At 66.6% G+C, this 10449-nt stretch overlaps 2 protein-coding genes across 3 annotated transcripts; one reads left to right on the top strand and one right to left on the bottom strand.

The window, feature by feature from the left end:
* The first annotated feature begins 2 nt into the window (after positions 1 to 2).
* On the top strand, positions 3 to 4152 carry CIDEB (cell death inducing DFFA like effector b). 2 transcript variants are annotated; one of them, XM_074982713.1, is made up of 5 exons: positions 3 to 118; positions 353 to 476; positions 561 to 710; positions 1301 to 1486; positions 3943 to 4152. In XM_074982713.1, exons 1-5 carry the CDS (start codon positions 78 to 80, stop codon positions 4072 to 4074), a joined length of 633 nt encoding a protein of 210 aa, XP_074838814.1. In that variant the 5' UTR covers positions 3 to 77; the 3' UTR covers positions 4075 to 4152. The 2 variants fall into 2 exon arrangements, with proteins under 2 accessions (XP_074838814.1, XP_074838812.1); XM_074982711.1 differs by having other exon boundaries at positions 1296 to 1486.
* A 139-nt stretch (positions 4153 to 4291) lies between these two features.
* On the bottom strand, positions 4292 to 10185 carry NOP9 (NOP9 nucleolar protein). Its single transcript, XM_074982214.1, has 11 exons — positions 10018 to 10185; positions 9393 to 9795; positions 9187 to 9257; positions 8954 to 9121; positions 8692 to 8833; positions 7922 to 8111; positions 6086 to 6226; positions 5869 to 5997; positions 5480 to 5710; positions 5294 to 5399; positions 4292 to 5042 (listed from the first exon to the last, which is right to left on the bottom strand). Exons 1-11 carry the CDS (start codon positions 10139 to 10141, stop codon positions 4885 to 4887), a joined length of 1863 nt encoding a protein of 620 aa, XP_074838315.1. The 5' UTR covers positions 10142 to 10185; the 3' UTR covers positions 4292 to 4884.
* Positions 10186 to 10449: the final 264 nt, after the last annotated feature.

The following is a 10449-nucleotide window of genomic DNA, read 5'->3' as shown; positions in this document are numbered from 1 at the left end:
GAGCTGCGGGAGCCGGCCGGACAGACAGACGGACGGACGAACGCCCAGCACCCCAGGACAAAGCCCCCCCCAACACCATGGACTACCTCAGCGCCCTGGTCCCCTCCTCCTTGCTGCAGTGAGTTGGGGGGGGGCCCCTGTGGCAGGGGGGAGGGAACTGCAGGGTCGCTGCCCCACGCCTGGGAATGGACCCTAGAACCCCACCCCCCTACTGAGGTGCCCCCCATCCACAGCAGGGCCCCCCAAGACAAGGGAAGGGGGGGCTGCCCTGCAGGACAGAGCCCCTGGCCCTGAGTGGGGGTGGATGCCCCCCAAGACTGGTTTCTGTCCCGCTCCCCCCTTGCCCCCACAGGTCAGTGTCCAGTGCCGGGCGCCGGGCGCGGGCCCCCCCCCAGCGCCCCTTCCGCGTCTGCGACCACCGGCGGGGGGCGCGCACCGGGCTGGTGGCCGCGACCCTGCAGGAGCTGCTGGTCAAGGTGAGCCCCCCCGGCACCCCCTCCCCAGCTGTGCCCCCCAACAGCCCCCGCCTCCCCCCCAATACCTTGTGTCCTGCCCCCCAGGCCCCGGAGGCCCTGCTGGTGGCCGGGCCGGCGCGCCTGGTGCTGGAGGAGGATGGGACGGCGGTGCAGAGCGAGGCCTTTTTTGAGGCGCTGCCCCCCGACACGGCCCTCATGCTGCTCGGCCCCGGGCAGGGCTGGAGCCCCCCGCGGGTGAGTGACATCCCCAGGTTCCCCCTACGCCCAGCCCCACAGGGGGACCCCCTACGCCCTGATGCCATAGAAACACCCCCAGACGCCCCATATGTACCCCCGTCACCGGGCCCCTACCCCACGGATCATGGGCAGCCTGGGGTAGGGGCGTGGCCAAAAAAGGCAGGTTCTGACATCACTGCCCCAAGGGGCGGGGCTTAGGAAGATGACATCACTGCCCCTAAAGGGTGTGGCCACAACTCAGTGAGTGACATCACTTCCCCAAAGGAGTGGGGCCAGAGCTCAGGGGTGACGTCATCACCATAGCCGCGGGGCGGGGCTAATGGAGTGATGTCACATTTCCTAAGGGGTGGGGCCAGAGCTCAGGAGTGACATCACTGCACCCAAGGGGTGGAGCTAAGTGACATCACTCCTCTTAAGGGGCAAGGATGAGATGACGACATTCTCAGCTCTCAGAATATGACATCACCAGTGCAAGGGGTGATGTCATCAAACTGAAGGGGTGGGGCTAGAGCTTGGAGAATGACATCACTCGCCCAGGGGCGTGGCTAAGGGAAGGGGGCGGCTGACCGGGCTGTGCTGCAGGGCAGGGCCCGGGGCTACGGGCTGGGCCGGGAGCAGGGGCGCCGGGAGCAGGACATCGCCCGCATCACCTTCGACCTCTACAAGCTGCACCCCCGCGACCTCTTCGGCAGCCTCAACGTGAGCGCCACCTTCTACGGGCTCTACTCCGTGGGCCGCGACTTCCAGTGCCTCGGCCCCAAGAAGCTGCTCAGGTGGGGGCCGCCGCCCCGCGCCCTGCGCCGCCCCGCGGCATCCTGGGCCCCCGGCCGACTGGGACGCCTGGGCCCCGCGCCCTGCCCCACGGCATCCTGGGCCCCGCGCCCTGCACCGCCCCACGGCATCCTGGGCCCCCGGCCGACTGGGACACCTGGGCCCCGCGCCCTGCACTGCCCCACGGCATCCTGGGCCCCCGGCCGACTGGGACGCCTGGGCCCCGCGCCCTGCCCCACGGTACCCTGGGCCCCACGCCCTGCACCGCCCCATTGCATCCTGGGCCTCCGGCCGACTGGGACGCCTGAGCCCCGCGCCCTGCCCCACGGTACGCTGGGCCCCACGCCCTGCACTGCCCCGCGGCATCCTGGGCCTCCGGCCGACTGGGACACCTGAGCCCCGCGCCCTGCACTGCCCCACGGCATCCTGGGCCTCCGGCCGACTGGGACACCTGAGCCCCGCGCCCTGCCCCACGGTACCCTGGGCCCCACGCCCTGCACCGCCCCATTGCATCCTGGGCCCCCCGGCCGACTGGGACGCCTGGGCCCCGCGCCCTGCCCCACGGCATCCTGGGCCCCGCGCCCTGCACTGCCCCACGGCATCCTGGGCCCCACGCCCTGCACCGCCCCATTGCATCCTGGGCCCCCCGGCCGACTGGGACACCTGAGCCCTGCGCCCTGCCCCACGGTACCCTGGGCCCCGCGCCCTGCACTGCCCCGCGGCATCCTGGGCCCCCGGCCGACTGGGACGCCTGGGCCCCGTGCCCTGCACTGCCCCACGGCATCCTGGGCCCCCGGCCGACTGGGACGCCTGAGCCCCGCGCCCTGCCCCACGGTACCCTGGACCCCACGCCCTGCACCGCCCCATTGCATCCTGGGCCCCCCGGCCGACTGGGACGCCTGGGCCCCGCGCCCTGCCCCACGGCATCCTGGGCCCCGCGCCCTGCACCGCCCCACAGCATCCTGGGCCCCCCGGCCGACTGGGACACCTGAGCCCCGCGCCCTGCCCCACGGTACCCTGGACCCCACGCCCTGCACCGCCCCATTGCATCCTGGGCCCCCCGGCCGACTGGGACGCCTGGGCCCCGCGCCCTGCCCCACAGTACCCTGGGCCCCACGCCCTGCACTGCCCCGCGGCATCCTGGGCCTCCGGCCGACTGGGACACCTGAGCCCCGCGCCCTGCACTGCCCCACGGCATCCTGGGCCTCCGGCCGACTGGGACACCTGAGCCCCGCGCCCTGCCCCACGGTACCCTGGGCCCCACGCCCTGCACCGCCCCATTGCATCCTGGGCCCCCCGGCCGACTGGGACGCCTGGGCCCCGCGCCCTGCCCCACGGCATCCTGGGCCCCGCGCCCTGCACTGCCCCACGGCATCCTGGGCCCCACGCCCTGCACCGCCCCATTGCATCCTGGGCCCCCCGGCCGACTGGGACACCTGAGCCCTGCGCCCTGCCCCACGGTACCCTGGGCCCCGCGCCCTGCACTGCCCCGCGGCATCCTGGGCCCCCGGCCGACTGGGACGCCTGGGCCCCGTGCCCTGCACTGCCCCACGGCATCCTGGGCCCCCGGCCGACTGGGACGCCTGAGCCCCGTGCCCTGCCCCACGGTACCCTGGACCCCACGCCCTGCACCGCCCCATTGCATCCTGGGCCCCCCGGCCGACTGGGACGCCTGAGCCCCACGCCCTGCCCCACGGCATCCTGGGCCCCCCGGCCGACTGGGACGCCTGAGCCCCACGCCCTGCCCCACGGCATCCTGGGCCCCCCGGCCGACTGGGACCCCTGGGCCCCGCACCCTGCCCCACGGCATCCTGGGCCCCCCAGCCGACTGGGACGCCTGGGCCCCGCACCCTGCCCCATGGCATCCTAGGCCTCACGGCATCCTGGGCCCCCTGGGCCCTGCCAGCTGAGACACCTGGGCCCTGCACCCTGCCCCACTGTATCCTGGGCCCCACAGCACCCTGGGCCCCCCCAGCTCCCTGCCAGCTAGGAGACCTGGGCCCCACACCCTGCCCCATGGCATCCTGGGGCACCTGGCTCCCTGCCGGCAGGAGCCCCGCACCCTGCCCCACAGAATCCTGGGCCCCCCAGCTCCCTGCCAGCAGGAGCCCCGTGCCCTGCCGCACAGCATCCTGCCCTGCTCCCCAAAACCCTCCTCTTGTCGAGACCCTGAAGTGATCCCCCCCCACAGCAGCCCCCCCATCCCTCCCCAGCAGGGAGCTCCCTGGTTCTCCCCAGAAAATCCGCCCCCCCGTGCCCCACATTGCCAGCTCTGCCCCTCTCCCTGCCCTACAAGCTTGGAGCTGTAACACTGAGAACTCCTCCACCTCCCCACCAGCACATCCCGCTGCCTCCCCCCGACTGGGGGGAGCCAGGAGTTCCCCCCCACAAGCAGCACCCCTGCCCCACCCCCACGCCGGGGCCCCCCACCCCCTCTCACCGCCTTCTCCTCCCCCAGGGAGGTGCTGCGAGTCGTCGCGGCCGTGATGCGGGGCATGGGGCAGCTGCTGCTCGGCGCCTCCAATTACATCCGGCGCCTCCTGGAGGGGGCGGAGACTTGGCACCAGCCCTCTCGGCTCTGCCCCTATGAAAAGTGAGGCCTCCTCTACCCCCACCCCCCCTGTGACCGACGTATCCGTGAAGCTGCTGCTATTACAACAAAAAGGCTGTTTAAGGCCATGTCTGGGTCCTCTCTTCCCAGGCGCTAAGGGGGTGGGGGCAGTTACCATGGAGCTGAAGAGCTGAGTGGGGCAACAGCCCCCCCCAACTGGCTAGCTGCCCCCCACCTCAATATACAACAAAGCATGCAGAGAAAATAGAAACCTTTATAGAAAACTCCAGGTTTTAACCAGCCTTGGTCAACCGGGAGCAGACAAGAGCAAGAAAAAGAGAGTCCAGAGTGGCCCCGCCTGGAGACAAGTCCTCCAGGACGTCTATGGTTCCAAACACAGCACGCAAGGCAAGGATCACAAACCAATGACCCCCAGCACTGGAATCAGTCCTCCAACTTCTCTATGGTTAGCCAGCAAAAGGGCTATAAAGGCACCCATGGCCTCTCTGGTATTCAGTCCTCCACACTCACTGGTCAGAAACAAGTGAAGACTTACGATCCTCCTCCCACGCTCTCCACAGATACGTACAGCGTTCCTTCTGGCATTCCAACCTCCACAGTCTCTATGGTTAGAAGCAAATAAAGCCAATATCCATCGATACTTTGTTCTCCAGAACCTGTGTTAAGAACCAAATGTCCTACATTCAGTCGTCCAAGATCTCTATGGTTAGAAACAAAGAGAGACACCAACTGCTTCGGCATTCAAGTCCTCCAGGATCTCTATGGTTGGGAACGGGCTCTCTCATGGTGGCAGAAGAGGCCCGTTATCGCCCGGCCGCCCTCCAGCATTCAGTCCTCCAGGATCTCCGCAAAGAGCTCCCTGCGCTTGGTCTCTGCCTCCTGGTGCCGGTCCCAGTCCCGCCGGCGCTTCAGGAAGTGGGTCAGGGCGAAGTTCCGCACCAGGTGATGCCCAAAGGGATCATTGAGCAGCTTCTGCTCATGCTCAGCTGGGGGAGCAGAGGGACTGGGGTGAGAGGGGCGGCTGCCTGCGGCAGGGGGACCAATTCAGGGAGCCCCACCCCCTCGCCCCCAGCTGAGATGCGGCCGGCTCTGCAGTGGGGCACGGCTGCGTCTAACACCACACAGGAACAGGAGGAGAAATGGCTCCTGTTCGCAGTCCACTGGGTTGCGACGAACTGGCCAGCACTGGGACACCAGGCAGGAGACAGAGTGGGAGGCGGGGAGGGGAACCTCTTACCCAGCTCCTGGGCAATCTGCCTCTTGGCCGGCAGGGTGGCTCGGTTCCAAATAGCGTCTAGGACTCTGCTCCCGTGTTTGCTGCAAGCCAGGGACACGTAGTGACCCTGGAAAGGAGAAAGGAGACTCAGACCCCCTCTGGGCGCCGCGAGCTTCCCCCGCAGCAGTGCCCCAGCCCCACGCTCACCTCCAGCCGGCGCAGCACCTTGCGCCTGGATTTGCGGGGCACGGATGGGCTGGCCAGCAAGGCGTCGTAGACGTGGCTGCCGGCCGGGCTGCAGGCCAGGGTGACCAGGTCGCGGGAGGGGAGGGCGGCCAGGCTGCGCAGCACGAGGGAGGGGTCGGAGAAGTGCAGCAGGTGCTGGAGAAGCAGGGAGCCGTGGAGGGAAACCGAGGCCAGGGCGGGCAGGGGGTCTGTCTGAAAGGCACAGGAGGAAAGGTAAGAGAGGGATAACATCCCAGCTCCCCCCACTTCCTACTCACTGCTCCACTGGCGAGCCACCCCCTTTCCTCCTCCCATGGTAACTCGGTGCCTCCAAGAGCCAGCCCCACGCCTCCACTGCCCCCCATACTCACCTGCTCCTCTGAGGGGGGCTCCGCCTCCTGCTCCTCCCCCGGAGCATAGTACACCTCATAGGGCAGGAGGGAAGCAAAGAGGGGGGCGCAGGCCACCTGGTGGGCAGGGGGCTCCCAGCAGTGGAAGACCTGGGGACAGGGAAGAAAACAGACGTGAGAGCTGGTTACGTGGGGCAGGAGGATGCGGATCTTGGGGGCGAGCAGGGGGGCCACTCACCTCCATAAGCAGCTGCAGCACCTCTTGCTGGTGGGCCTGGCATTGCCGGCAGGCACCCACCAAGGCCGTGGCTACGCCCACGTGTCCCTGGGCCAGCACCTCCTCCAGCCCCGGGCCCAGCTCGGCCAGCACCTTCCCCAGCTAGAAGGGAACAAGAAAACTTTAAAACTCATCCTTTAAAACTTAAAAAGACTCACCGCGTTTAAAACCTTTAATCGCAGACATTTTGTTACTGACCAGAGAAACCTCACCCAGGCTTAGTAAGAGATCTTCAAACTGTCTGTAGAATCCCCTCGCACAGAGCTTATCAGTAATTGGCTCTTAATTAGGTACCAGAATCTTTTATTTAAGACCAATTGCGCCTAAACACGCCCTCATTAGCAGTCCCCTGATTGTCTAAGTTCAAACACCAGGTCCCAAACAGTAACTAGATCTTTAGTTAGTTACTTGTGTCTTCGATTGGAGACCAGCTGCACCCAATCCCGCTCCCATTAGCTGTTCTCCTTCTATTATCTTTTCGTCTCACGGGTTCAAACACCGGATCTAAATCGATACGCCAGTGAATTGTAGCAACTAACTAGTAACTGTGATAACTAATTAATTAAGAGCCAATTACTAATAAGATCTCTGAAAAAGGATTATATAAACAACAAGCATCAGAGAGGCGACTGTGTTAGTCTGTCGTTTCGAGAACAACAAAAAATCTTGTGGTACCTTATAGACGAATGGATATTTTGGAGCATGAGCTTTCGCGGGCGAAGACCCGCTTCACCAGAAACATGAAGGGGGTGGGTTCAGAAGGGTATTTAAAGAGTTGGGGTCCCAGTAAGAAGGAGGATCAGAGCTGACAAGGTCTATTCAGCAAGGTGGACATGGCCCAGTATCCACAGTACTTACGAAAAGAAGAGAAAACAAATCGGATCAGACGGGGGGGATGTCAGCCTTTGTCAGCGTCTAATGGGGAGATCTCGACATCCAGAGCAGGGAAGCTGCGAGCCGCTCCCCAGTCTCTGTTCAATCCACGGTTAATGGAGTCAAATAAAGCAGACAGCAGGAAGCGGAATGTACAGAAGCCGGCGGGGGGACGCTTCGACCCCCCGGACACTCAGTGGCAGATTTAAGGGCGACAGTCCCGAAACAAAAACATTTCAGAAATCCAATAGAGACACAAATCTCTAAGCTGCAATTTATTTGTGTGACGGGGTTCGGGGGTCCCCATGCGCTGCCCCCGGCCGCAGGCAGGAGTGACTCTCACCCAGCAGGTAGAACAAGAGGTTTATGAGGTGCCAGAGCCCAGCTCAGCACAAAGGGGTCAGTACAGCCGGCAGAGACAGTCATTCCAACCCGTCCTGGGGAGAGGAGCCCGAGGGGGGCCCCTCTGGGGTGTAGCTTCCCCTCGCCAGGCTGGCTCATTCCAGACCCCTCTCCCCACAGCTTCGAACTGCTGCCTCAGATTCAAACCCAGCTCGGCTCCTCCCTCCTCTTTGTTCAGGGCAGAGGTGTTACTTGCCAGCCTAGGGTACAGCCCCAGGGGTCATCCTCAGCCGCTGGGAGCTGCTCTGCTTGTCTCACACATGCGCTCCCCCCCCCCCCCACTCCATCACAATTTGACTCCATTAACCATGTCTTAAACAGAGACCGAATAGCCCCCGTCAGCTCTGGCCCTCCCACTCTTTAAATACCCCACTGAAACCACCCCCCCACTCACGAGTCTGACGAAGGGAACCTCCTGGGCTGCCTGTTTTTACTTCTCTTTTAAAACGTCATCCCGTTTCCCCACCGTCGAGTCCTCCGCCCCCCTCTGACTCTCCCCCACCTAAGCCCCGCCCCACTGACCAGCTTGGGGGGCGCGGCCCCGATGAGGCGCTGGAGAGTGAAGTTGGCCACCCCGTGGCCGGCCAGCGCTCGGAGCTGACCCCGGAAGTGCTGGCGGTATAGCGTCCGCAGGGCTCGCGGCTCCGACACCTCCAGAACCTTGTCCAGCACCCGGCTGCAAGTCGGGTCCTTGAGAAACACCAGCAGGGGGCTGCAGGGAGCGAGGGGGGGGTTAGCCAATCAGATGACGCCCAATGGGAACGCACCACATCCGCCTCACAGCCAATCAGAACACGTCCAGCTGACCCACAAACCAGCTCTCAGCTTCCGACCAATGAGAAAGCAGCTTCTATACCCACTCGTGACACGCCACAGAGCCAATCCCAACATGCTATAAACTCACTACATGACCCACCGAAAAGCATCTGACCAGTCGCGACCCAACTGCTCCGCCTGCCTACATCCAGCCACCAATCGTAACTCACGTCAAAACCATCAGCAACCAATCATCGCCGTCCTGCCGACCCATCTGTCGTTTTGCCCAATAACACCACGTCTCACCTGGACCCAATCGCATTTCCCCTAACCCACCCCAGCTAATCAGTTGGCACCCATTGTTCTTGGTGTGGGACGGGGGCACACGTACTCGTCCCACAGCCAATCACAAGCCACCTGTCCCACCTGCACCAACCAACAAAACCGCCCTCGGCTCCCTCATCCAATCACAACCTCCCGACGGGCCACGGAGCCAGTCGCAGCCCTCCTAGCCCGCAGCCAATCAGGAGTCTCACCTGCAGCCCGCAGCGGCGTTCCGGGAGCTCAGGTAGCCAATCACGGAGCCGCACAGCTCCGCGCAGTCTTCAGGCAACCTCCTGCGCAACACCTCCAGCGCCACCTGCAGGCAGAGGCTGGCCACTTTGTGGGTGATGAACTCTGGGGCGGGGAGAGACGAATGGGGTGAGTGGGGGCCGCCCCCCAGCCGCTCCCATAAGGGGACGCTACAGAGAACAGGGCATAAGCGTCGATTGCGGGGGGCGCACCAAGTCCGCTCACCTGCGAGGCTGTCCTGGAAAAAAGTGACGAACTCCCGCAGGAGGACCAGGAAGGAATCCGGAACCTCGAACGCCGCTGGCCCCTGGCTCTCCGCTTCAGCCCGCTCCTTGGGGGGCGCGGGCAGCCCTAGCGGGGGCGAGATACGGGGCAGGACATCAAGCAGCGACGCTGCCAACCGTTAACCTGCGGAACTCACGGCCGCTGGAAAGCAAGACGGCTGCAGAGCCAAGTACGGGTGACGGTTCCCCGCTCTTCCCACGCGTGCTGGGGCGAGACCTTCCGCCTCCTCGCAGCTCTGTGGCTCCTATGGGAACCCCACTTTTCTCCCCGGACCCGCTGCGCCCCAGGGCTCCCCCGTTACCGAGTCCCTTCCCACCCCCCCCCCCCCATCGCAAGGTACCCGCCCCATTCCTGAACCCCACCCCCGGTTCATACTCACCGGGGCCGGCCAGCCTCCGAGCCGCGTCGGAGCCGACCCGGGCCCCCCCCCAGCACCTGCAGCAGGGTCCTCACCACGAAGCTGGCGTGGGGGTCCCGGGCGAAGGTCCCCAGATTCTCCTTCACGGCCCCGGCCAACCGCAGCACCAGCTGCTCCAGCGTCCCGGCGTCCTCCCCGCCCAGCAGCAGCGGGGCCCGGAGCAGGGCGGCCTCCAGCACGTGGGCCCCGCAGGGGTGGCGGGCGGCCTGCGGCAGGGCGGGCAGCAGCGGGGGCAGCAGCCGGGCCAGCTGGGCGGGGGAGGCCTCGGGCAGCAGCGCCTGGAGCAGGCGGGAGCCGGAGGGGTCCAGGGCCAGGGGCAGCGCCGAGCCCCCCGCCTCCTCCAGCACGTTGGCCACGAACAGACCTGGGGGGGGGGGCGGGGGGGTGAGGGGGGGACAGCGACGTGCGACCCCCCCCCGCCGAGCCCCCCCAACACCCCCCGGCCGAGCCCCCCCTCCCCCCAACCCCCCGCCGAGCCCCCCTCCCCCCAGCCCCCCCCCCACCGAGCCCCTCACCCCCCAGCCCCCCAACACCCCCCCGCCGAGCCCCCCTCCCCCCAACACCCCCCCACCGAGCCCCCCCGTACCGCGCTCCCCGCCCAGCCCCGCCCGCAGGCTCTCGGCGGCCCGGCGGAAGTAGCTGGCAGCGGCCGGGTCCAGCCGGGGCCGCATCCCCCGCCCGTCGCCAGCGCCTCGGGGCGGCTCCGCCATGGCCAGCGCGCACGTGGGGCGGGGCTGTCCCGGCGTGCACCGCGCTGCGCTCCCCCTGCCCCGCCCCCTTCCCGACGTGCACCGCGCTCGCTCCCCCTGGCCCCGCCCCCTTCCCGACGTGCACCGCGCTGCGCTCCCCCCGCCCCGCCCCCCCTTCCCGGCGTGCACCGCGCTCCCCCTGCCCCACCCCCTTCCCGGCATGCACCGCGCTGCGCTCCCCCCGCCCCGCCCCGCCCCGCCCCTTCCCGGCGTGCACCGCGCTGCGCTTTCCCCGCCCCGCCCCTCTCCCAGCGTGCACCGCGCTGCGC

The sequence above is a fragment of the Carettochelys insculpta genome, chromosome 32 (genome assembly GCF_033958435.1).
Source record: "Carettochelys insculpta isolate YL-2023 chromosome 32, ASM3395843v1, whole genome shotgun sequence".
Lineage (NCBI taxonomy): Eukaryota > Metazoa > Chordata > Testudines > Carettochelyidae > Carettochelys > Carettochelys insculpta.
Note: the sequence above shows the minus strand (reverse complement) of the source record. Positions and strands in the feature narration are given on the sequence as shown.